Genomic DNA, 22,995 nt, shown 5'->3' on the forward strand with positions numbered 1-22,995 from the left:
CTCCTTTAGCAATTTATTGACTTGTTTTTCATGGTTTTCTCGCATCCTTCTCATTTCTCTTCCCAGTTTTTCCTCTACTTCTCTAACTTGCTTTTCCAAATCCTTTTTGAGCTCTTCCATGGCCTGGGACCAGTTCATGTTTTTCTTGGAGGCTGTTGGTGTAGGCTCTTGTACTTTATTGACTTCTTTAGGCTGTATGTTTTGGTCTTCTTTGTCAGCAAAGAAAGAATGCAAAGTCTGAGACTGAATCTCAGTGCGTTTTCGCTGCCTGGCCATATTCCCAGCCAACTAACTTGACCTTTGAGTTTTTCAGTGGGGTATGACTGCTTGTAGACTAGAGAGTTCTATGTTCCACGTTTGGGGGGGAGGTGCCAGCTTTGCCACACCAGCACTGCTCCTTCCCCAACCTCCAACCCGGACTGGGCTTAGATCTTCAGCAGGCTGAGCACTCCTGCTCTGATCCGCCACTTAATTCCTCCCACCAGGTGGGCCTGGGGCCAGAAGCAGCAGCAACTGTAGCTGCCCCACCTCTGCTGCCCCCGGGGCTGGAAGCCGAACTGCAAACTCCTTCTACTCCCACAGCTTTTCCCACTAACCTTCTCCATAGTCTTTGGTGTTTGTGGGTTAAGGAGTCTGGTAACTGCCGCAGCTCACTGATTCAAGGCGCTAGGGCCCCCTCCGCCCGGCTTCTGGTCTGGATGGTCCACGCCATTCAGGCTGGGTTCTGCTCCACTCTGTTCCCAGCTCCCAGCTCCGTGTGGGATAGACCTCACCCAGAGACCATCCAGGCTGTCCTGGGCTGGAGCCCTGCTTCTCTCTGCTGTTCTGTGGGTTCTGCCGTTCTAGAATTGGTTCAGAGCCATTTTTTATAGGTTTTTGGAGGGACTCGGTACGGAGCTCACTCTAGTCCCTGCTTACCAGCCGCCATCTTGGCTCCGCCCCCCTTGGCTATGTAAATTGAATATCTTTCTTGTGGTTTTAATTTTTAATCATCAGTACAGTTTGCACTGTAATGACTTTAGGCCTTTATTCTTTAATGACACAGTTGTTGATAGAGTTAGCTGATAGATAGCAAACTAAAGATGTTTGGGGAACGATTTTTCTCTATTTCATTGCCTCTTTCCCAGAGGAATGTTGAAATCTACATTCTGGTTAAGGGATAATGGAGATCTTCAATTAACAAATTATTTACAGTCGTAGCAATACTTATGGTTAGCTTAGAGTGGTGGTTTTTAAATTCTTTTTCTATATTTTCTTTTTTTTCTCAATTACATGTAAAACGATTTTAAACATTTTTCTTAAATTTTGAGTTACACATTCTTTCGCTTCCTCCTCTTCCCCCTCTTTCAGAGGGCAAGCAATTTGATATGGATTTACATGTGCAGTTATGCAAAACATATTTCCATATTAGCCATCTTATGAAAGAAAATACAGACCAAAACAAAGCAAGAAAAATAAAGTTAGAAAATATGCTTGGATCTGCATTCAGATTCCATCAGTTCTTTCTCGGAAGGTGGATAGTATTTTGAGTCCTTTGGATCACAGAGAATAGCTAAGTTGTTCACGGTTGATAATTGTACAGTGTTGCTGTTACTGTGTACAATGTTCTCCTGGTTTTGATCAATTCATTCTGCATCAGTTCACATAAGTGTTCCCAGGTTTTTCTGAAACCATCTTGTGGAACAGCAGTTCTTAACCTTGTTTATGTCATGGACCCCTTTGGCAGTCTGGTGAAGCCCAAAGACCTTTTCTTAGGATAATATTTCTAAGTGCCATAAAATAAAATACATAGGAATTCAAAGGAAACCAATTATATTGAGATAGTTATCAGAGTATTAAAATAATTAAAAAATGTAGCCCAGAGTTAAGAACCCCTGGTTTAAAGATAATTAAGTTCTTCAGGATGGTTGTGTTTGGGAAGTTGGTTAGCCTTTGCTGTATAATAATGATTTATTACATTGATTTCTTAACAGCCTGCTAAAGAGGATAGTAAAGAGATAGAAGTGGCAAAGGTAGAAGGAATCCGGGAAGACGAACAAGAAGGAGAAGCAGCTAAAAGGGTGACAAAGGAAGTTCAGACTACTGAGCTCAAGACAGAGAAGGCAGCCCAGAAAGCTTCCAAGAAGATAAAAACAGTGCCGTGTAAAGTGATGCTCCTCGATGGCACGGAATACAGCTGTGACCTAGAGGTAAGGCAGCAAGCATGGTATAAAGAGACCCTTATGTGCACTATGAAAGCAGGCGTATAGTATTCTGCTATTTGCTGGATGGCACAACAAATACAGTTTTGGTGGGTTGCTCCTTTTTCCTTTTTCTTTCTTTCTTTTTTTTTCCTCCTACCAAGTCCTAATGAGCTGGTTTGGTACAAAGTCACATTCAACGGGCCAGAGAGAGTGATAAGTTAGCATTTTCACCATGAACAATTAATCTTCTGAGCTTTAGGATATAGTTATAAGATTATCCCTCAAGGAGAAATTTCAGAGCTAGGTAGACGTTTTAAATTAATGCACTTTGAAGCAGTGGAGCATCTTAAAATCTGAAACTGATAAGCGCTAGCCTAGAATGGCACAGTGTTCATTTTATATTGCTCAGCTAATGAAACACCCAAGCTTCCAGAGCACAGAATGCATAGAATTGTGATTAGTTCCAATTAAAGCTAATTGTGGGTTTTAGTTTTTTTTTTTAAAGATACAATGGCCTATTATTTTTCATGATTTGAATTTTTTTTTGCTTTATATACTTTGACTTAGGTTTTCTAATCTATTTAAATGTTATTTTTTTCTAATTTATTTGCCTTTTCAGTTTTTAAGAGCAGAAGTTAAGCTGTCACGATCAAAGACTTGTGTGTGTGCTTAGCTATTTTGCATTTTAGCATTTAATCTGCCTGAAATATATTTGTTTTCATGGTATTTAAAGCAAGGAAAATAGTTTGGAAAAATAGCATATCCTGTTCAAATACTCACACCATGTTTGCTTTAAGATTGCAGTAGTAAATTAATAAAATGGGAATTTTACCTCTGTTTTTGGATTGTTGTGAGGATGAAAAGATAAAAATGTTTGCAAAGCATTTTGCAAACCTTAAAACACCCTATTAGTGCTAACTAGCTGTTAGTAAGTGACTCAGTGGATAGAGTGATGGGCCTTGAATCAGGAAGACCTGAGTTCAAACCTAGTCTCAGACGCTAATTAGCTGTGTGACCCTGGGCAAGTCACTTAACCCTGTTTGCCTCAGTTTCCTGATCTGTAAAATGAGCTAGAGAAGGAAATGGCAAGCACTCCAGTATCTTTGCCAAATAGGATCACAAAGAGTCGGTAATGACTGAACAGCATAAGTGAGTTTACCATTGTTCTTGCTGAAGCAAACTATGAATTTTAGGTGTAGCTTAAGATAGAGCTGCCACCACAGCAGGAAACCAAGACTGAGAATTATTGGAGTACTGTATTTTGTGAAACTGCTAGTGATGAGCTTGAGCCTCAGGGAAGCTGAGTAAAATGAGGAAATAACTTTGTTACTTGATGATTTTCATAATGAGATTAATTTCCATGTATTCACTGTCATCAGTGACTTCAGATATTACTGGTAATAGTGTTTCTCAGGAGTCAATGGCTTACTTCTTTGCTTTCTGGATATATAATTCCACTTTTTGATATTATCCTATTTATATAAAATATTTACTAGGAGGAGAGAGAGAGAACATTTGAGACAAAGAATCAAGTTAGATTCTACAAAGAACTGATTTAATTTAACAGAGTATTTGTCAAATTGTTCCATGTTTTGTGTGATGTGACTAGGGGTCCATATATATATTTTTAATGCTCGTGTTGCCTTTCCTTTTAAATAGTTAAATATGCATCTATTTATATCACTTTTGGAAACAGTTTTTATTATGAAAAGAGATAAATTGTTTGAATGTGCCTAAAAATTTCTGTATTCCATGTTATCTTGGTGAGCATTCCATTTCCATCGACTCATAGAACTAACCTTTATGTTTCTTTGGCTGTATAAATCCCCAAAGGATTTTGCCCAAATTAATGTGGGAAATGCAGTGACTTTATACTAGCGTTTTGCCAGTTTCTGTGAGATATTTCTAGAAGAAAGATAATGACGTGATCTTTGTCATTTAGGAGCTTATAATCTTTTGGGAGAAGGAACTTTAATCCACTAAAGTCCTGTTCTGATGCTTCTTTCTGGCATGACCATGACCCCTGGTCCTTCTACAGCTGTCTCAAAGGAGTATAAGCTGTGAAACCTGCAATGATTTCAATTATGGGCTGAATATCCCTCTTCCGAGGATCATCCTATTTAAGTTTGGGGAAACCTTATCACCAGAAGTGAGAATTGAGGGCATTTAATTGAAGCGTTTTTTCAGCTACTCAAATCATGGAGGGATTATAAGCCACATCAGTAAAGGAAGAGAACCTGTATTGTTGAAATCATGAATGAATGAATGACATACATTATACTAAGGACCAGGGAATACACATGGAAGGAGAATATGCATATGCAGGAGTGGCGAAGGGAAGGGTATTTTGGTCTGGGAAGTCACAGGGTATACTTACAGCAGATGATTAATATGCCCTTTCCAGAAGCATTGGTCATATTGGTGTGGTGTGTGTGTGTGTGTGCGTGCGTGCGTGCGTGCGTGCGTGCGTGTGTGTGTAGGTGTGACTTAATGAGATGGGAAGCATGGCTTGATCTGAGACTGGCTATGTATAAGGCTTTGTGGGTTTGCTAATCAGGACAGACCAGGTCTCAGGAGGTCCAAAGCTGAGTAGATTAATTCCTCCAGGGCATGGTCTCTGGAGGTCTAAGTGGTTTGGAAATTCCTGTGGCATGGAAGATGGCAAAAAAAAATGGGTGGTTAAGTTCATAAGCATTATTTAAGTGCCTACTATGTACCAAGCACTGTGCTGAGTGCTGGATTGGACGCCCTAATGGAATATGAAGCTGGATATGGATGTGATGAATAATGAGTCCTTGTAGTATTAAAGTATAATATATGTATATGTATGTATATGTGTGCATATGAAAAAAATAGAGAAATACAAAACAACATACAGAACGAAATGCCATAAATATAGTATAGACCAGAGTCGCCAAACCTATAATCAGCTTTTGGTTTTTGGCTTTTTGCCCCTTTTGCTCAGATGACTATGTAATTAATTTAACAAGTCTTTGTGAAAGGAAACAGAGATATAGGTATTGCTGTAGGGGAAATGCTGTAAAGGGAAAACAAATATGCAGTCTGTTTGAGATCACTCATACAAAAGACAAGTGGGACTGGTAGGTACGAAGGAGGAATGAGGTCACTGTTGGCTGGAGTTTTTTGGTGAAGGCTTTATGGAAGAGTTAGCACTTTGAAAGATTGGTAATTGGAGCTTGGTAGAGGGCATTCCAGGCAGATGAACGGCATGAACAAAAAGCTAGAATGAGCTTAATTTTCTTAGGAAGCACTGCAGAGATCTATCTGGAGCACAGGTATGGGGTACTAGCATGAAAGACAATTGGGTGAATAAAGCAGAACCAGGTTTCCACTCCGTTGGCAGAGTAATTTAAGTTTAAAATTAATCTGAAAGGAAGTTAGGGCCATTTTAATCTGAGCAAGCAGGGTAGCAAAATAATAAGAATCCTAAGATGCTGGTCCTGTAAACCCAGAAAAGCAGAGAAACTAGACCAATAAATTTATGGTGTAAGATAGTGTCAAGTCCTGAAGTAAATCAAAGCCATGAGTTGAGAACTAAAATGTCTTCAATTGCAGTTACAGGGTAGCAAACCTGCTTCCCTGGGGGATGTCCTACCAGCAGACTCAAATAAAAGGTTCTTATACTTTTAGGAGGGGAGAGGGAGAAGGTTGTATGAGGTAACGGCCTGGTCATGAGACCCCAGTGGCCCTTGGCAATCCAGCCAAGGAAACCACTTCATTGTGGCTATTTTGCCCTGCATGCTATGAATCCTAGTGGAAGGAGGTAGGGACATTAGAAGCTGAGATCCAGCCGAATCTCTGCTCCTTTACAAGGTAAAATCTCTGGATGCTGGGGCTGTAGGGTGTGGTTCAGCTTTGTGTGTAATCAAGAGTAAATATTTTAAGATTAGGAATGTAAAGGCATTAACTGAAATTGTAACATTACTAGGATCATTAAGGGAGTGGCAAGTAACATTTAGTATTAACAATTTTCCATCATTATATTAATATTTATATTAGCAATTTTCTGTCAATAGGTATGTAACAGGAAGTATTTAAGCACAAACTTTCGTTTATATAAAGATACGCAAATCAGTTGCAATTCATGAATATCTGCGTTATGTTCCCTATGAGTATATTGAAATATATCAGTTTCTTAGGACTACCTTTATCCAGCTCAGTACTGTGTAGTGTAAATGGCAGATTGATATAACACTAATTTTTGTCTACTTAAGATTTGTAATCCTGTGAGATATTATTGATTGGGGTATTATCTCATTCTGGCTCTTTGTATGTCCCTTACTTCCCAGTTTCCTCAATAGCATGACTTTTGTTTCCCAATTCCCCCCTCTCATGGGCCATACTGGTTTTCTTTTTCTTTTTATAGGTACTCTAGTTACATTGTTCTTTTTCCCTTGCACCTTGGCCTTCTTCACATTCATGCTTATAGATGCTTCTTATAGATGCCTTAGGTGTAGCATCTGTAACTCTGGTGCCTTTATGGTTCTCGTTGATTAAAAAAAAACTTATAAATAAAAGTATAGAATTTGTACATGCAAGACTCAAGATGAGCGTACATTATATAGAAATTAGCGAGGAGTTCAATCTGATGCTATTCTCTAAAAACTTGTAGGACTCAACAATAGGAAGTGAGAATTATCAGAACCTATAATACATATAGTTATATGTCAACAAAATAAATAAGGGATTACCTACAAAAATATAAAATTCTCATATTAATAGACTATCATGTAGAGATCTTAAATGATCCAATGAACTAACTATAAAAGAACTACTAAGGAAAAATTGCCTGGTCAGATGGATTTGCAAAGAAGCATGTCAAATTTTTAAAGAAAAATTAACACCTATATTACATATTCTAGTCTTTTCCTGGTCAGATGGATTTGCAAAAGAAGTCTGTCAAATTTTTAAAGAAATTAATACCTGTATGACATTCTAGTCTCAAAAATTGAGAAAGCACTTTACCGTACTCCTTTTATGAGCCAAATATATTCTTAATATCTAAACCAAGGAAACATACAGCAAAGAGAATTAAAAACCAATGTTAATGAATATAAAGTAAAAATCTTAAGATAAAATTCCTTCCTTCCCCTCGAAAAACCCTCCAGAACTATAACAATTTAACAACAAAAAATTCACTATAATCAGAGTTGTAATTTTACTAGAGATTCAAGATATAATTGCCTTGAAGATAAAAATATCTATAACCACATCGTTTCATTTATAGATTCAGAAAAAGCTTTTGGCACTGAATAAAAACTTTCTACAAAGCCAAAAGCTACAATTTTATGCAATAGGGAAATCTTAATAGCTCTTCTAGGAAGTACAGGAATCAAATGAGATTACCCTCTTTGCCTACTATTACTTGCCATAGTTCTAGAAATTTGTTTTAGTCATAGGAATAAGACAAGATGAAGAAATGAAAGACACAAAAATAGAAGAGACAAAATTATCCCTACTTGCTGATGGCATCATGGTTTATATCCTAGAGAATAAAGAAAAACACTGATTCAATTAAAAGCTTCATCAAAGTCGTAGACTACAAAATAATCCCACAAAAATCATGAATAGCACAATATAATAAAAAAAAATCCAAGAGGCAACAGTAGAAAGGAATGATCTATTCAGAATACCTACAGAATGCATAATATATCTGGTGGTCAGTCTGTGAAAGCACAGTCAGTACCTGTATAGATAAAATTTACAAAGGGCTCCTTAAAGAAATAAATGCTGGTGTCAATGTTTACCAATAAAAATTAATTACATTAAAAATAAGAAATAAAGAACAGCTTAAGTAGTTGGAGAGAATAGTCAGTGTTTGTGGCTCAGCTATGCCAACATATTAAAAAGACAATACTTACAAAGTTAATAGTGCTGTACCAATTAAAGTATCAAAGGAATCAATAAAATAGTAACAAAACTCATTCAGAAGTTTAAAAGTTTTAGAATACCAAGGGGAATAATGAAAAAGTAGGAACGAAAGGCAAATAATACTTCTAAACTTCAAAATTTCATAAAGTAGCAATCAACAGAATAGATTAGACAAGGGAGAATTAGAAATAATTTCACTTAATAACTCTCACATTAAACCTCAAAACATAAATCTCTTATGAAATTACTCCCTCTTTGATATGAACAACTGGGAAAACTAGAAAGCACTCTGGCAGAAATTGGTTCAACCAACATCTAAACTATATTCCACAATTAATTCAAAGTGAATAATCTGAATATTAAAGATAATACCATAAACATTAGAAGAGAAACATCACACATCTTTCATAGCTGTATGTAGGGACTAAAAGCTTAACTAAACAAAGGATATAGAGGTGACTAAAAAAGATAAGATACGTAATTTCGATTACATGAAATTGAAAAACTTTTGCATGGACAAAATTACTGTAACAAATGAGAAAGGGAAGTTGTTGAATGGGGGAAAATATCTTAGTTATCAGATGTTTCTGACAAAGTTCTGTGATCCAGGACATATCAACAACTAGTGGACTCAAAGCCATTCCCCAACTGATAAATGGTCAAAAGATTTGAACAAATACTTTCCAAAAACTACTGCAAATGTCAGTGTAATATGATGAAAATACTCCAAATCACTAACAATAAAGAAAAATTTAAATCAAAACAGCTCTAAGGTTTCATCTCACAACTAGCAAACTGCAAAGATGATCAAAGATGGGGATAATCAGTGTTGGAGGGATTGTAGAAAAAGGGTTACCTTAATACATCATTGGTCCAGCTGGTACAGTGATTCTGGTCTTCTCCTTTAAGCCAGAGATTTCACTACTTTGTCTGTATCCCAAGGTAGTCCGAGACCAAACACCAAAACACTTATCAGGGTACCTTTTGTGATTATAAAGAATTGTAAGTGAGTTCGAGAGGCCCATTGATTGGGTACTGACTCACCAAAGTGAATATAATAGTCCAATACTATGATGTAAGAAGTGAAAATGATGACTACAAAGAAGCATGGAAGCATTTTTCAATAAACTGATTCAGATTATGAAGTAAGCTTATTTAGGAAAAAATATGCACGCGTATGTCAAGGTAAATGAAGAAAATAAAACAATAAATAGTATGTTAAAATGAAACATGAACAAAATGTAGCAATTCTTTTTGTCGTAAATAAATATAAGTAAATATCCCATGGAGGGGGGGCGGGGTTGTTTTATACCAGTTGTTTCTGAATTTCCCTTAATTTAGCTTTTCCTTCACTTCCTTCACAGTCTGTATCAGTTTACCCTAAAGGTGTCCCTTTGGACCAATTTTTAGACATACTCAGCATTTGGCTTACTTTTAGTGTTCATTTACACAATTTTCGTCCTGTGCATTCCTCTATTTCTCTTTACTTAACTCAACATGGCCTTAGGCATGTCTTTCCATTTTCTAAAATTCCTCATAGTTTTCGTTTGTATTTCATTCATTCCCTTCATTCAGTTTAGCCATTTCCTCCTTATGGGGCACCTTATTTCAAAATCTTTGCCGATAAAAAAAAATGCTACTATGAATATTTTGCATATACAGTACCTTTTTTTGTGCTTTTGCCTGCTTGAGTTCTGTGCTCAATATACAGCTGGCTCAAAGGGTGTGTAACTTATGTCCCTTCTCCTTTCCAATTGTTTTTGAGTGGTTGGATTAATAGATCAACAGTAGCATTTCAGAGTACCTGACTTCCATAGCCACTGTTATATTGACTACCCCTGTTGTTTCTCATCTTTACTAATTTTCTAGGTGTGAGATGGTGCTCAAATTTTATTTTGAATTACTCTTAGTGTTTCAGAATGTTTTCATATGGTCATTAATAGTTTATAATTAAAAAAAAAGAAGGCTTCTTGGGTTCAGATCCTCTCTCAGCCACTTTGATATCTTTTGATAATTTTGCCTTTGAAAGATAAGGAATGTTTTCACAAAATGGAAACAATTTAGTTTATAGTTCCTTAGTTTTATATAGGAACAAGTTTACTGCAGAACATGTGTTCATTGGCTTGTAGCAAGCACGAAACCATCTGTATCTGTCAGAAATCCTGGATTTGGATTCAGTATATTTTTCGAGGCTAGCTAGGCATAGCTTACAGCTGGGCAAAGATGAAATGTGAATTCCAAATTTATCTGGCGGTAATAAAGTGGATCTGTGACATTTAGATAGACTTCTTGAATCTAGTTCTCTTCTTTTGTAAAGTGGGGATAACAGGTGCCTCGCAGTTGCAAGGATTAGTTGAGACAACATAGAAAGCATGTAGTTAAATCTGTCACTACTACCACTACTACCATTACTATCATCATTGCTGCTACCACTACTACGGCTGCTGTGTTCTTGTCCCTGCTGCTGCTGCTACTGCTAATCACTTTTACTTCTACTACTTCTTGACATTTGCACAAAAAAAATCAGTATACACTGTAGTGAAGCAAGTTTGCAGTTTTCTTCTTGATCCCTTCCAATGATCTCCACCCAGGATGAAATCTCATCATCATGCTGATTAATTAAGCTTTGGATACTCAACACCTTCTCAACTCTCTTTGCCTCTTCTTCTCTTTAACGGGAGGCCTGAAGGATGGAGCACTAAACTCCTCCCTCCCCAAGTCTTCATAGAGCACTGGGATCTGAAGTTTCCAGCTAACTCTACTTCCCATCAGCAGCTCTGTTTGGTATGGACCGTAGGGAACATGACACCCTTTTGCCTTGGTACCTCATCCTCCTCACCCCTTTTCTAGCTTTCTTCTGTGTTTCTTCCTCCATTTGACTAGAAGCTCCTTGAGAGTTTTTCTTTTTCTTACTTGTATCCCCAGGCTTAGTAAAGAGCCTAGCACGTAGTAGGCCCTTAATAAATGCTTACTGAAATGGGAAAAAAGTGGATCCTGTCACCTCCTAATCTTTTTGGCTGATGAATTACATAAATCCCTTTAAAGGTCCAAAAGAGGAGATCTTCTATCTAGGTCTTAGAGTTTTTTTAAAATTTTATTTTTATCATATAGTTTATTAGGTCTTATAGTTTTAACAAAATGCTAGCATGCTTTTGGGAGAGCAATCGATTTTCACTTAGAAGACTTCTTGGGTTCAGATCCTCCCTCAGCCACTTTTCTGAGTCTCTTCTGTATCAGGAACCATGCTAAGTGATGGGGGATACAAAGTAATTTACAAAAATACAACAGGAGATTCTCCCTGCCCTCAGGGAGTTTACGTTCTAAAGAAGGGGAAGACCACATATGTAGATGCCTACAGAATGTATACAGAATGAACACTAGGTAATCTGAGAGATTGAACACATCAAGAAAGGCTTCATGGAGAAGATGGCGCATGGAGGGAAACCAAGGATTCTGAGAGGTAGAGATGATTTCATGTTGTGTTATCCTCATTTATTTCGAAGATAGAGAGGAAGCAGGGTGTAGTGCAAAGAAACCTTGGACTTGGAGTTCAAATCCAGCCTCAGATATGAGCTGTGTGATCCTGGGCAAATGGCTTAACCTCTGCCTCAGTTTCCTCAACTGTAAAAATAGGGATAATAATGACACCTATCTTACCAGGGTTATTGTGATGATTAGATGAGGTGATATTTGTAAATTTGCTTAGCACAGGGCCTAGCACACATTAGGCACTATATAAAAGGTTGTGCCCTTCTCCTGCCTTCTCCCTAATTTGGAACATTAATCCCAGAGGAGAAGTTATTAGTAAGAAGTTATCAGTAAGACGTGGATAGCATAATTAAAGCTAATAACTGTGCCAACTCCTCCCTCTGAGAATTTAACAGTGAAGTTGTTTTGGCTAAGAATTAAATATGATTAGATATACTCAATATCATGGAAATCAGAAGGGTCTAGGTTTCTCTTCCTTTGACTCATGGGTTGCTTGGGAAAAGTCACTTAATCTGCCTTTGTTATGGTGCCCAGAATACAAAGGAAGGAAGGAATACTTGCTAACCCTTGATTTCTTAACAGTCATCCATTTCCAGGCTCTTGTTTTTAATATTTTACTAAGAGTACATTTATGCAAAGCCTTACAAATATGACTGTATTTGGAGCTGCTCACATTTTCCTTTGGCCTCTCAGAGTTGTCCCCGCGTGTCTGCATCGAGTGAGAATTGAGGCTATTGTTTCTGCCCACACTGGAATGTCGACACCATTTCTATTGGGTGTTATGAATAAGGGGGAGCAGTCATAGTGGAAGGCCTCTTTTCCTTTGTAATTCTTTACTGGTAATATCTTTTCTCTGAAGCAGTCTGTCCAAAGATCTCCTTGGGTACAATTATCTAAAGGAACTATGAAACCTAGTTTGCTCTCTTCACTTTCCTGGGACTTTTTTCCCGTTTTTACTTGTTCTTCATAATCCATAAGCTATGCTTTAGGTTCTCAGACCTCCCTCTGCTTCTTCATTCCTCCCACTCCTCAAACCCCACCCCCATCCCCAATATGAGAAACTCTTTACCCTGTTTGATGCTCAGAAAATTTCAGTGATTGGTCATTGCCTACAGGATAAAATTTAGGCCTTCTTAGTCTGGCATTCAAGGCCCCCTGAAAATGTAACCCTAATCACTCTATCTCTTCCTGTTCTCTTCCAGTTCTGTTGCTGTACTCAATAACTTATGAACACATCTTAGGTTTTCTTGATATTTTTGGTTTACACCCTATCTCCTTCCACTGTAGTGGAAAAATCGCTGGATTTAGAGAAAGAGGACCTGGGTTTCAATCCTAGTTCTCCCATTTATTAATGACTTTGGGCAGGTCACTTTATCCCAGTGGGCCTTTTTTCCTTTTCTATTTTAAAATTATGGGGGTGGATTAAAGGTATGATCCTGTGATCTCAGGCCCATTTTTGTCCTTTCCAGCTGTCTGGTACATAGTTGGCCTTTACTAAATGTTCGTTGAATTTTCTTTAAAAATGGGTCATGTCATTTCTTAATCTTTTGGAGTCTTTAAGATGGTGCTCAACCCATTCTATGTGACATGTGTATCCTTTATGATGGAGCTCAAACCTTTCTTTCTCTATGAATCCTTCCTCGGTTTTACCCTAGCCTGCAGTGACTTTTCCATCCTACAGATTCCTATAACACTTGACTGTCATGGGATTTGAATCTGGAAAGGGCATTAGAAGTCATCTTACAAATGAGGAAACTGAAATTCAAAGAAGTGAGGTGTTGGCCAATATCGTACAAGTAATACATTGCTATCATTTACTTGGTAATTAACCAAATGGTGTCTCATGTCATTTTTTCTGTTGAATTAATATCTATCACATGTATGGTTTTAACCTTCCCCATGTCTTGTCTTACCATCTGGGATATTAGTTCATTGAGCACTTGGGTAGTATATTATATTCCCCCTTCCCCGTGCTTTATACTTAAAAGTACTTAATAGCCATTGTTTTTATTTTATCCCAGAACTCCTTTACACATATAAAAATATGAAGTCATACCTACCATATCCTATGCCTCCTCACATCATATTTGAAGGGAACTGAAAGAAAAGTTTCCTTCATCTAATTCATCATATGTTTTTGAGGCACTTCTTCCCCCTCCTTTTTTAACTACTTGCTTTGAAAGAGTAGAGATAGTAGCTGGTGAAAGTTTAGAGCAGGGCTTTGAGAACATTATTTGTTAATTTAAAAGAGCAATCAGCATACTTGGTAAAATGGGTGGAGAACTCCTTAGACAAAAGCCAAGTCCAAGTTCAAGGCTGTTTCTGACTTTGGTGACCCTACCCAAATCACTTTTAATCTTTCAAAGCTCCAGGCAAGCCTGTAATACTAAATTTCAGGAGAGTTACTGATATGCCTTGAGGAAGGGAGTTTGCACAGAATAAATTCCCAACACCAGTGAAATCCTAAGTTTAGATCAAAAACATCATCAGCCTTTTTGTTACTGAAAAATTGGGAGAAGGGACAGTGAGTCAGCACATTCCCTTCATATGCCTTTCTCTCAATTTCTTTTTTATTTTCCTTCCTCCTCCTTTTTGGTGGCTGTGTAATACAAGTACAAGGAAAATTAGGAACCCCTGAGAAACCCCTAGCTACTGACAAGCACCCCCAGAAAGAATGGACTCAGATATCTTTGGCATTTAGCAAGCCCCCTGGGACTTCATGACTCCACCAAGGAATCTCAATAGATAGGACCATCCCACTGAAGGATAACCTGGCAGACCCGGTCTAGCAGATATCCCTGGGGCTCTGTGACTCCACCAAGGAATGTAAATGAGATTATCCCACTAGTATGATAACCTGACTGAATCTTTTGATCAGCCAGGACCTTTGTTCCTGTTCCCCCCCCCCCCACTCTCCCAACTCTGTACCCCCATATTCTATATAAGCCAAACCATCACCCCAACACATTTGTCATTGATTTGTGGTGCCGTACCCCGATGGTCACTGGCTAATAAATTCTCCACTTAAAACTTATACCCTGTGGTGTGTCTCGCTCGCTTCTGGTACAACAGCTGTTCTGGTCATTGTTTGAGGTTCCATTGTAACACTTAGGTGATATACCAGAACAATGAACTCAGTTTCCAGAAACTACACAAAGTATCTGGTCCTTCTTCCTTCTGCATCAAAGAAAAACCAGATGTGTTAATTAGCAGCCTCTCCCAATCTAATTTTACTTTAAAGTAAAATTTTCCTTCCCACTATCTCTATTTTCTCTCTGCCTTATGGGTTAAAAATTGTATTACATTTATTGAAACAGTTTGATCCTTTGAAGCATTTTAAAATTTTGGTCTGAAACTTCAAATCTGAAAATTTTAAATCTGAAACTTGAAAGGAAAGGAGATTCTATATATAAACACCTACCTTTTAGTCACTTGATAAATCATATGTGTATCTTTACTTTTTTACAGTTGTGCTTCCCTAAATATCATGGTTCTTTTTGCATGCACTTCTGAAAAGTCTCTTTTGGAATTCATTATGTAGTGGTATTTTGCTCTAAGATAAGGAGGTGATAGGTCAGGATGAAGGTTTTCACAGAATTGTTCTATAGCCTTCCCCCCCCCCTCAAAAAAATAGGAATGGAATGATTATAAGAATTGAAGTAATATCTTCAAATTTGATAGATTTTAGGGAGAAGGAAATGTGACTATTTAAAATAAAGTACTCTGGTTGCAAATTCATTTTTTTTCCCAATTGAAGAATGTGACCCCTGTGAAGACCATGAAAAAATATAAGTCCCTAAAGCTGTTAGGTCATATAATCATTAACAGAAGCTCTTCGCTTATGCCATCATCTTTGCTTTCTCTGTTTCTTGGTCTCAGTTTTGCTCCCCTTCATATCATGGCCTTTTCTCAGCACGCAGCCCATACCATTTTGCTGAGCCTACTGTGTTCAGAACACCTCATTTCTCTTTATTGCCCCATTCCTTCTTCCTGTTATCTTTCCTCTGGTTTGCTCAAGAGAAGTTATTGTTATGTATTCCCTTGCTCAGCCTGGAAATCTCATCATGCTATAAAAAAAATCTTTTATTTATGGAAAAAATTGAGAAGCTTGATGGGTCACAAGAATTCGAGAAATACTGCTATAAATATGTTTCTGCCTTGCCTTCAAATGCTCTCAAGAGAATAAGAGCCATATCATTTGTGCATTCTTTACCCTGCCTAACATGTTGCCAGCACTCAAAAATAAAATCTCCAAGGCACAGTATAAACATGTACAGAATGCATCATTCAGATTTACAGTACTGTAGGAATGTGTAAAATATTGGTCCTTTGAGTCTATATAAAATAAATGTGTGGTTTTTTTTTCAAGGCTAGCTATATGTATGTGTATATATAGACAATGTTTAAGTATGTGTGTATGTATAGTTAAAAGCCCTTGGTATGTTCATATCTATGCTGACTGATGCTCACCAGAGTGTAATTTGTATTTTCCATGCTGGTGCATATTAATTGCTTAATAAACACTTGACAGATAACATTTTAGTTTCTAAGTTATTGAATTAATTTAAATCTGGAAAGGTTGAGTCACTGATATCTTATCAATGTGTTCTATACATTGTAAGGGAAAAACTAAGAATTCTCTTGTGACAAATTTGGTATGGAAATTATTTTTTAGATTTGCCAACCTTGGTCCTTTTCAAAAGATTTTTAAAAATTCATCTGTAGCTGTGTTTAATCAGTAAGTATTTATTGAAAACCTATTAGGTACTTGGCTTTTTGCATGTTCTTTGGTAGATAATGAGCAAAATATACAAGGAGTCCCAAAAGCCCGTAAATAGCTTAAAATTGCACAAAGACTTTTGGGGCACCCCGTACAACACACGAACCCTTTGCTTATCACTTATATTTTATTGTTGCCTTTTGTTTTTGTTACTTTTCTTTCTTTTCCCTCTTCTCATCTCTTGTAATGAAGAATAAACAAGAGGAAAAAAGGGCAAAACTAACCAACCAGTTAGCCAAGTCCCATATTCTCTTCAATAGAGTATGCACGTAGTCTTATGAAAATACATGAAGCAATTAAGAGGGCTTTTTTAAGTTCTGTTGGTTGGTTTTGGGGGGGAGGTTGGATTCATTTAGGTGCAAAGCTTCAATTATGAAAACTCTCTCCACTAGAACTGAGAGCCTTAGACAGCTTTCTAGGGCAGTGTTGTCAAACGCAAATAGAAATGGGTATTGCTGATCCATAAATCAGCATCCTTGCCAGCTGCGTGGTGACTTAGTTTTAAAATATAATGTTATCTCTATTTTATTGTATTTTTACTTATTTTGTTAACTATTCTGGTTCAGGCCTCATTTGAGAATAGGCCATATGTTTGACAACTCTGATCCATAGCACTAAAGAGGTGTGTGTGTGTGTGTGTGTGTGTGTGCGCGCGCGCGCACACATATACACATCCAGACACCACCCCCCCCCCCACACACACACCCTACACGCTCCTCTATATGCTCATATGAGCAAGTCACTGAAGCTAGCCTGTAACTAGGGCGGCACTTAAACCCTAGTACTTCGGGGTCTCCAAGCCCAGGCCTCAGCCCACTTCATGGAGGCCACCTCTCACAAGAACTATACAGAATATAATTATTGATATCTGTGTGATCCATACAGGATCTGCTGTCCTGCAGTTCAATTCCATTAACAATGAAGCAACCCACTGTGTTACATTGTACTATGGTGGGAGAGGTAAGTTTCGTTGTCGGCATTTATTTGGCACCTGCTATGTGCTAGGTACGAGAGATACAAGTATAAAGAGACAGAGTTTACATTCTGCCGCGGATGATAGTAGGTACATATGGCTAGATATATGCAGAAAAAAAAACAAAATAAAAACAAAGAAATTAAATATAAAGTACTTATGGAGGGAGAGCAACCAGCAATTGGGAAATTCTTCCTGTGGAGGTTATGCTTAAGCTGTGTCTCAAAGAAGGCAGGGGATTCTAAGGTGGAAGCGAGGAGGGAGTACATTCTAGACTTGCCTGGCCAAAGTCACTTAGATAGGAGAGGAAGTGCTTTTTTCGAGAAGGAGATTAGTTTGACTGGTACCATACTGTGCATAGGAAGGGAAGTAACACATCATGAAGACAGGAAAATAGAGTGGGGTCAAGTTGTGAATGGCCTTTAAAGCAAGAGAGAGGAGTTGATATTTTATCCTACAGGAAACTGGGAGCCAGTAGTGCTTTTTGAGTGGAGAAGTGAGATGGTCAGATCTTCACCTAAAGCTAAAGCAAATCACTTTGGCAGATCTTGGGAGGTTAGATTGGACGACAATTTGGAGCCCATTGAAATAATCCTATTTAGAAGTGATACGGGTCTGAACTAAGGGGGTGGTTCTGTGAATTGAGGGAAGGGGTTAGAAGGCCAGGATGTTGTAGAAGGTGAAACAGAAGCATTTGACAATTGATTGGATGTATGGGGTTAGGAAAATGAAGAGTCAAGGATGACACTGAGGTTATGAACCTGGAAAACTGGAAGAATAATGATGCCTTTGACAGAAATAAAGCATTTTGGAAGGGGGGGGGTGAGTTTAAGTTGGCAGATGAGATACAAAATGGCATGGAAAGGCACAAAATGGTGCTATGTGATGGAGGAATCAGAGAAGGCGTTATAGAGACCTACTTGGTGCTGCTCATATGATACTCCATCCATTTCCATGCCTCTGCTTGACTGTGGGCCATTTAACATTTTTGTCGGTGGCTTCAGTGAAGGCATAGATAGCAAGTTTATCAGATTGTCATATGGTGCAAGGCATGGAAGGCAGTGGACTTCACACTTGATAAATATCACAGATGAACGTGGCAGCCAAAAAAGCAAATTCAATCTTAGGCTGAATTCTGTAGCACTTTGTTCAGTTCTGGACCTCGCATTTTTTTTCTAGGTTTTCAGATTTTTTATTTTTAGTTTACAACACTTGGTTCTACATAATTTTGAGTTCCAGATTTTCTTCCCCTCCCTCCCCCTCTCCCTCCCCAAGACAGCATGGAATCCAACATATCTGCTACATGTAACTTTGCACTGAACTTATTTACACAATAGACAAGCTGTAAAGTGGAATTATGTCCAGTGGAATGAATCATGAGAAAGAAGAAACAGAACCAAAAAAAAAAAACCAACCCAAAAACAAAAGAGAAAAAAAAAACGAATGAAAAAAAGGTGAGCATAGAGTGTGCCTCAATCTGCATTCAGACTCCATAGTTCTTTCTCTGAATGTAGATAGTGTTCTCCATCATGAGTCCTTTGGAGCTGTCTTTGCACCTTGTATTGCTACGAAGAGCCAAGTCTATCAGGGTTAGTCCTCGCAGAAGCCATGTATCTGTGGTTGTGTATAATGTTCTCCTGGTTCTGCTCCGCTCTGTCAGCATTATAACGTGTAGGTTCTTCCAGATTATTATGAATGGACCTCACATTTTAATAAGAACATTGAGATGAGCTGGAGAGCATCCAGATGAGAGGGTAACCAGGATGTATCATAAGTAGGCAGGTTTAGGCCTAACAGATTTAGGCTTGGTGTGAGGAAGAACTTCTTAACAATCAAAGATACTCAGATATGAAATGAGAAGCCCTAGAAGATGGTGGGTTTCTTACTCACTTTAGGCCTTTGACCATTTTGGTAGTTATTATAGAGCAAGAGTTCTTGACCTATTTTGTGTGTATCATGTACCTCTTTGACAATCTGGAGAAGCCTATGGACCACATCTCAGAATAATATTTTGTTGGCTACATTCTTAACTGAAGCAATTTTTGAATTTTATTTAGAGGTTAGGAAAAATAATGTTGTAATTATTTTCCCATCCAGTTTTATGAACAACTTGAAATCTATCTATGGACCAATCTAATTCTGTGCTAATTGGTATTTAATGGTTAAAAAAAGAGAGAACAATTGTTATTAAACAGTTTTGTGTCCCTTTTTATCATTTTGCATTGTTTTTAGCCAGAAATTAATATAAAGTAATTATAACAAACCACTCATGTGGTGTCATTTTTTGTGTTCTGTAGTAAGCAGGTAAGAAAAAAATATAAAACGTAACATTTTAGCATCTTAATAATATTTTTAGAATAACATTCGATAATTAAAATATACAAGTGGTTATGTCATTTCACAATATGCTTTGTATCCCATGGTATGTTTTAAACCTTTCAGGACATTTTCACATGCACTCTTATTTAAGATTCTGGCCTCCCCCTCTTCTCCCCTCCCCCCCTCGCCAATGGAATGAAGAGATGACAAGTATAACTCCCTCCAGATGTCTTTGCTACATGGTAGACAAATGATGTCCTTGATCTAATAGATCACTGGACAATTAGATATTTTGGACTAATTTGCACTCTAAATTTCCAAGGACATTTTCATTGTCTCGGTTCAAATACTCCAAATGAGAAATAGAACTGCTTCTATATAAATGGTATTAATGAATGAATAAAAAAACACAAAACAGAACATTTATTAAGCACTTACCATGTGTAAAGCACTGAGGATACAAATGGGAAAAAAACAAAGCAGTCCTACCAGCTCTCAACAAACTCACATTTTAGCAGGGAGACACAACATCCATAGTAAATTTCAGGCAGGTCACTTGGTTTTGTGACATACATTTATTGTTATGCTATACAATGTCTCATATTTATAAAATCAGAATGGCTCCTGTGATATATGGTTTTATGCACCTTACATATAAAACGAATTTTCTCTTTCATAAATAGATTTCTTTAACATTAATTGTGAAACAGATATGCAAAAATGAATCAAATTTCCTTTAACTGCCAAATTATAGAATTTTTCCTATAGGAAAAAAAGCCAAACCCTTGATATAGTTCCCCCACCCATTAGAGTTTGCTAATTGGGAGAGAAGACAGCAATTTTTGTAAAGATTATTTTTTTTAAAATTTGTGAATGTATACAGTAATTATAACTGAGAGCAAAATACTGCCCAGTTGAGGTCTGTAATTTTTTTTAATGAATGCATTAGAATGATTTTTAATTAATGTCTACTTTAGGGTGATGGATAAATGATTGCATGCTGAATGAATTGTTGTTCAGTTGATTAAGTTACAATCAGAAATATTTTATTAAAGATTCTATCTTAATCTCCCACCCCAACCCCATCTCCCCACCACCCATCTTGTTCATAGTTTTGAGGCAAAATTTTTTCTAAGTACAGATAATATGAAGCCCAATCTTTGAACTGGAAAAATAGGAAGAAAGAAAATAAATAATCATTTATAAAGTGCCTACTGTGTGCCAGGTACTACGCTAAGTGCTGTTTACAAATATTACCTCATTAGATCCTCACAGCAGCCCTGTAAAGGCAGGTGCCAATACCATTCCCATTTTACAAAAGTTGAGGAAGCTGAGGCTAAATTACTCTCCAAAGGTCACACAGCTAGTAGGTGTGTGAGACTGGATGTGAACTCACATCTTCCTGACTCCAGGCCTACTGCTCTGTTCACTGCCATTGTTCTGCCAGCTGCCACATGAACAGAAACTAGATAACAAGGTTGTCCAGTCAAGTCCTGCTTGTGATCTGGAGATCCCTTGGGGTTCTGAAGTGGTGTCAGTGGAACGCAAGGTAAAGGCCTTCCAGTGAACCCCTGTGTCTGTTTTCTGAGAACCAGCCTAGTTAATTTTGGAAAAGCTTATTACTAAATACTAGAAGGTTGGCCAGTAGGCAGTTAACTGTTTTCAGGAAGAACTGGATATTAAATTGTACTTCACACCAGTGAAATCAGATCTCTCATTGAAGTTAAATATAAAATAGCAAAGATTAAACTAATGGGTATTATAGCTTGTAATTTGTCTAGGAGATCACATATCAGAGAAACCACATCTTTCTATCCCTTTGGTAGTTGCCTTGGAGAATTTACTCTTTTTTTCATATTCAAAGATTGCAGAGATTACTGTCTGACTATAGGAAAAATAGTCCTTATTCATATGATTAAGATGATATTCCATTTATAAATCCTAGTTCTGCAGATTTGGGGCTATATCTCTTTTTAGGTAGGTAATTCAGATCTTCTTTGGAAAACTGGGTCATGGAACTGACATAGTTTTTTGAACATCCTTGCCATTAAATAGAATTTCTAATTGGATGTGGTAGCTTTTGTGGCACCTGCTTCAGCAAAACTAAGGTTCTTCTTGCAGCTGTCTTTGTTTTGATGCCAATTTTCTTCCTAAAGGTGCTCTGGAAAGTCAAATTTACTCTTTAGGGAATTTTTTAAGTATGCATATTTATCTTCTGAAGAATCCTATAAATCAGGGCCCATGGACTTTTGGGAATTCATAAACTTGGATGGGAGAAAAATCATTATTTTCAGTAACCTTTGGTCTTTTGTAATCCTATATATTTTATTTTATGCATTTAAAAACAGAATTCTGAGGAAGTGTCCATGGGCTTCACTAGACTATCACAGGGCTCCATCACACACACACACACACACACACACACACACACACACGCACGCACAGAATATGAGCAGAGTGCTTAAATATGAAAGACACTCTCCCTCCCCCCTGAAGTGAAGAGAGAGACCAACATGGACAGGAAATAAGCAAATATACAAACACAGACAGAACCCCACCATAATGAGGTGCTATGATGACAGGAAAGCTCAAGACTCAAACTCAGAAGACAATGACTTGAAAAACACCTATAAGCAAAACCTCAAAGAAAAATGCAAATTAGATACAAGCCCAATAAGAATTCTTAGAGAGGTTAAAGAAGGAGCTAAAATCATTTTAAAAAACCAAATGAGAGTTGTAGTGGAAAGAATGGGAAAAGTTAATCTTACTAAATAAAGTAACTCCTTGGAAATTAGAATTGGCCAAACAGAAGCTAATGATTCCATGAGACATCAAGAAATAATAAAGCAAAGTCAAAAGTCTGAAAAACATAACGAAAATGTGAACTATCTCATAGGGAAAACAACTGCTCTGGAAAATAGATCAGGGAGAGATAGTTCAAGAGTCACTGGACTACCTGAAACCTTGAGCATAAAAAAGGAGCCTAGACATCATATTTCAAGAAATGATAAAAGGAAAAATGCCATGATATCTTAGAGCCAGAGGGCCGAAGGAATTACTGGTTACCACCTAAAAAAAAAACCCAAAAGGAAAACTCTCAGGAATATTATAGTCAGAATATAGAGCTCCAGGGCCAAAGGGTCATGGCAGTCATGGTCTCAGAGAAAGCAAGAGAGTCCAGAATCACATCTATAGCATGATGAGGCCAAAGAATAGGACTTAATTGAAGGATAATAACATTAATATAAGTTTACAAAGTGTGCGTAGTTTTAAGAATTGTTTGTGAATGTAGATTCATCCAGTTGGGTCAGACTGTGTAATTTGCAGAGAGTCATCTGTGACAAAGGATGGGACAGGTA

The 22,995-nt window shown here is 37.5% G+C and overlaps 1 protein-coding gene across 11 annotated transcripts in view; it reads left to right on the forward strand.

Annotated features, from left to right (window-relative positions):
- EPB41L2 (erythrocyte membrane protein band 4.1 like 2) overlaps positions 1–22,995 on the forward strand; it is a 276,121-nt gene that overhangs the window by 125,037 nt on the left and 128,089 nt on the right. For all 11 annotated transcript variants that reach the window (XM_036769361.1, XM_036769356.1, XM_036769355.1 and 8 more), the window contains exon 3: positions 1,974–2,189. In XM_036769361.1, coding sequence (XP_036625256.1) covers positions 1,974–2,189 — 216 coding nt within the window. The remainder of the gene's footprint in view (positions 1–1,973; positions 2,190–22,995) is intronic.

The sequence above is a fragment of the Trichosurus vulpecula genome, chromosome 7, assembly GCF_011100635.1.
Source record: "Trichosurus vulpecula isolate mTriVul1 chromosome 7, mTriVul1.pri, whole genome shotgun sequence".
Lineage (NCBI taxonomy): Eukaryota > Metazoa > Chordata > Mammalia > Diprotodontia > Phalangeridae > Trichosurus > Trichosurus vulpecula.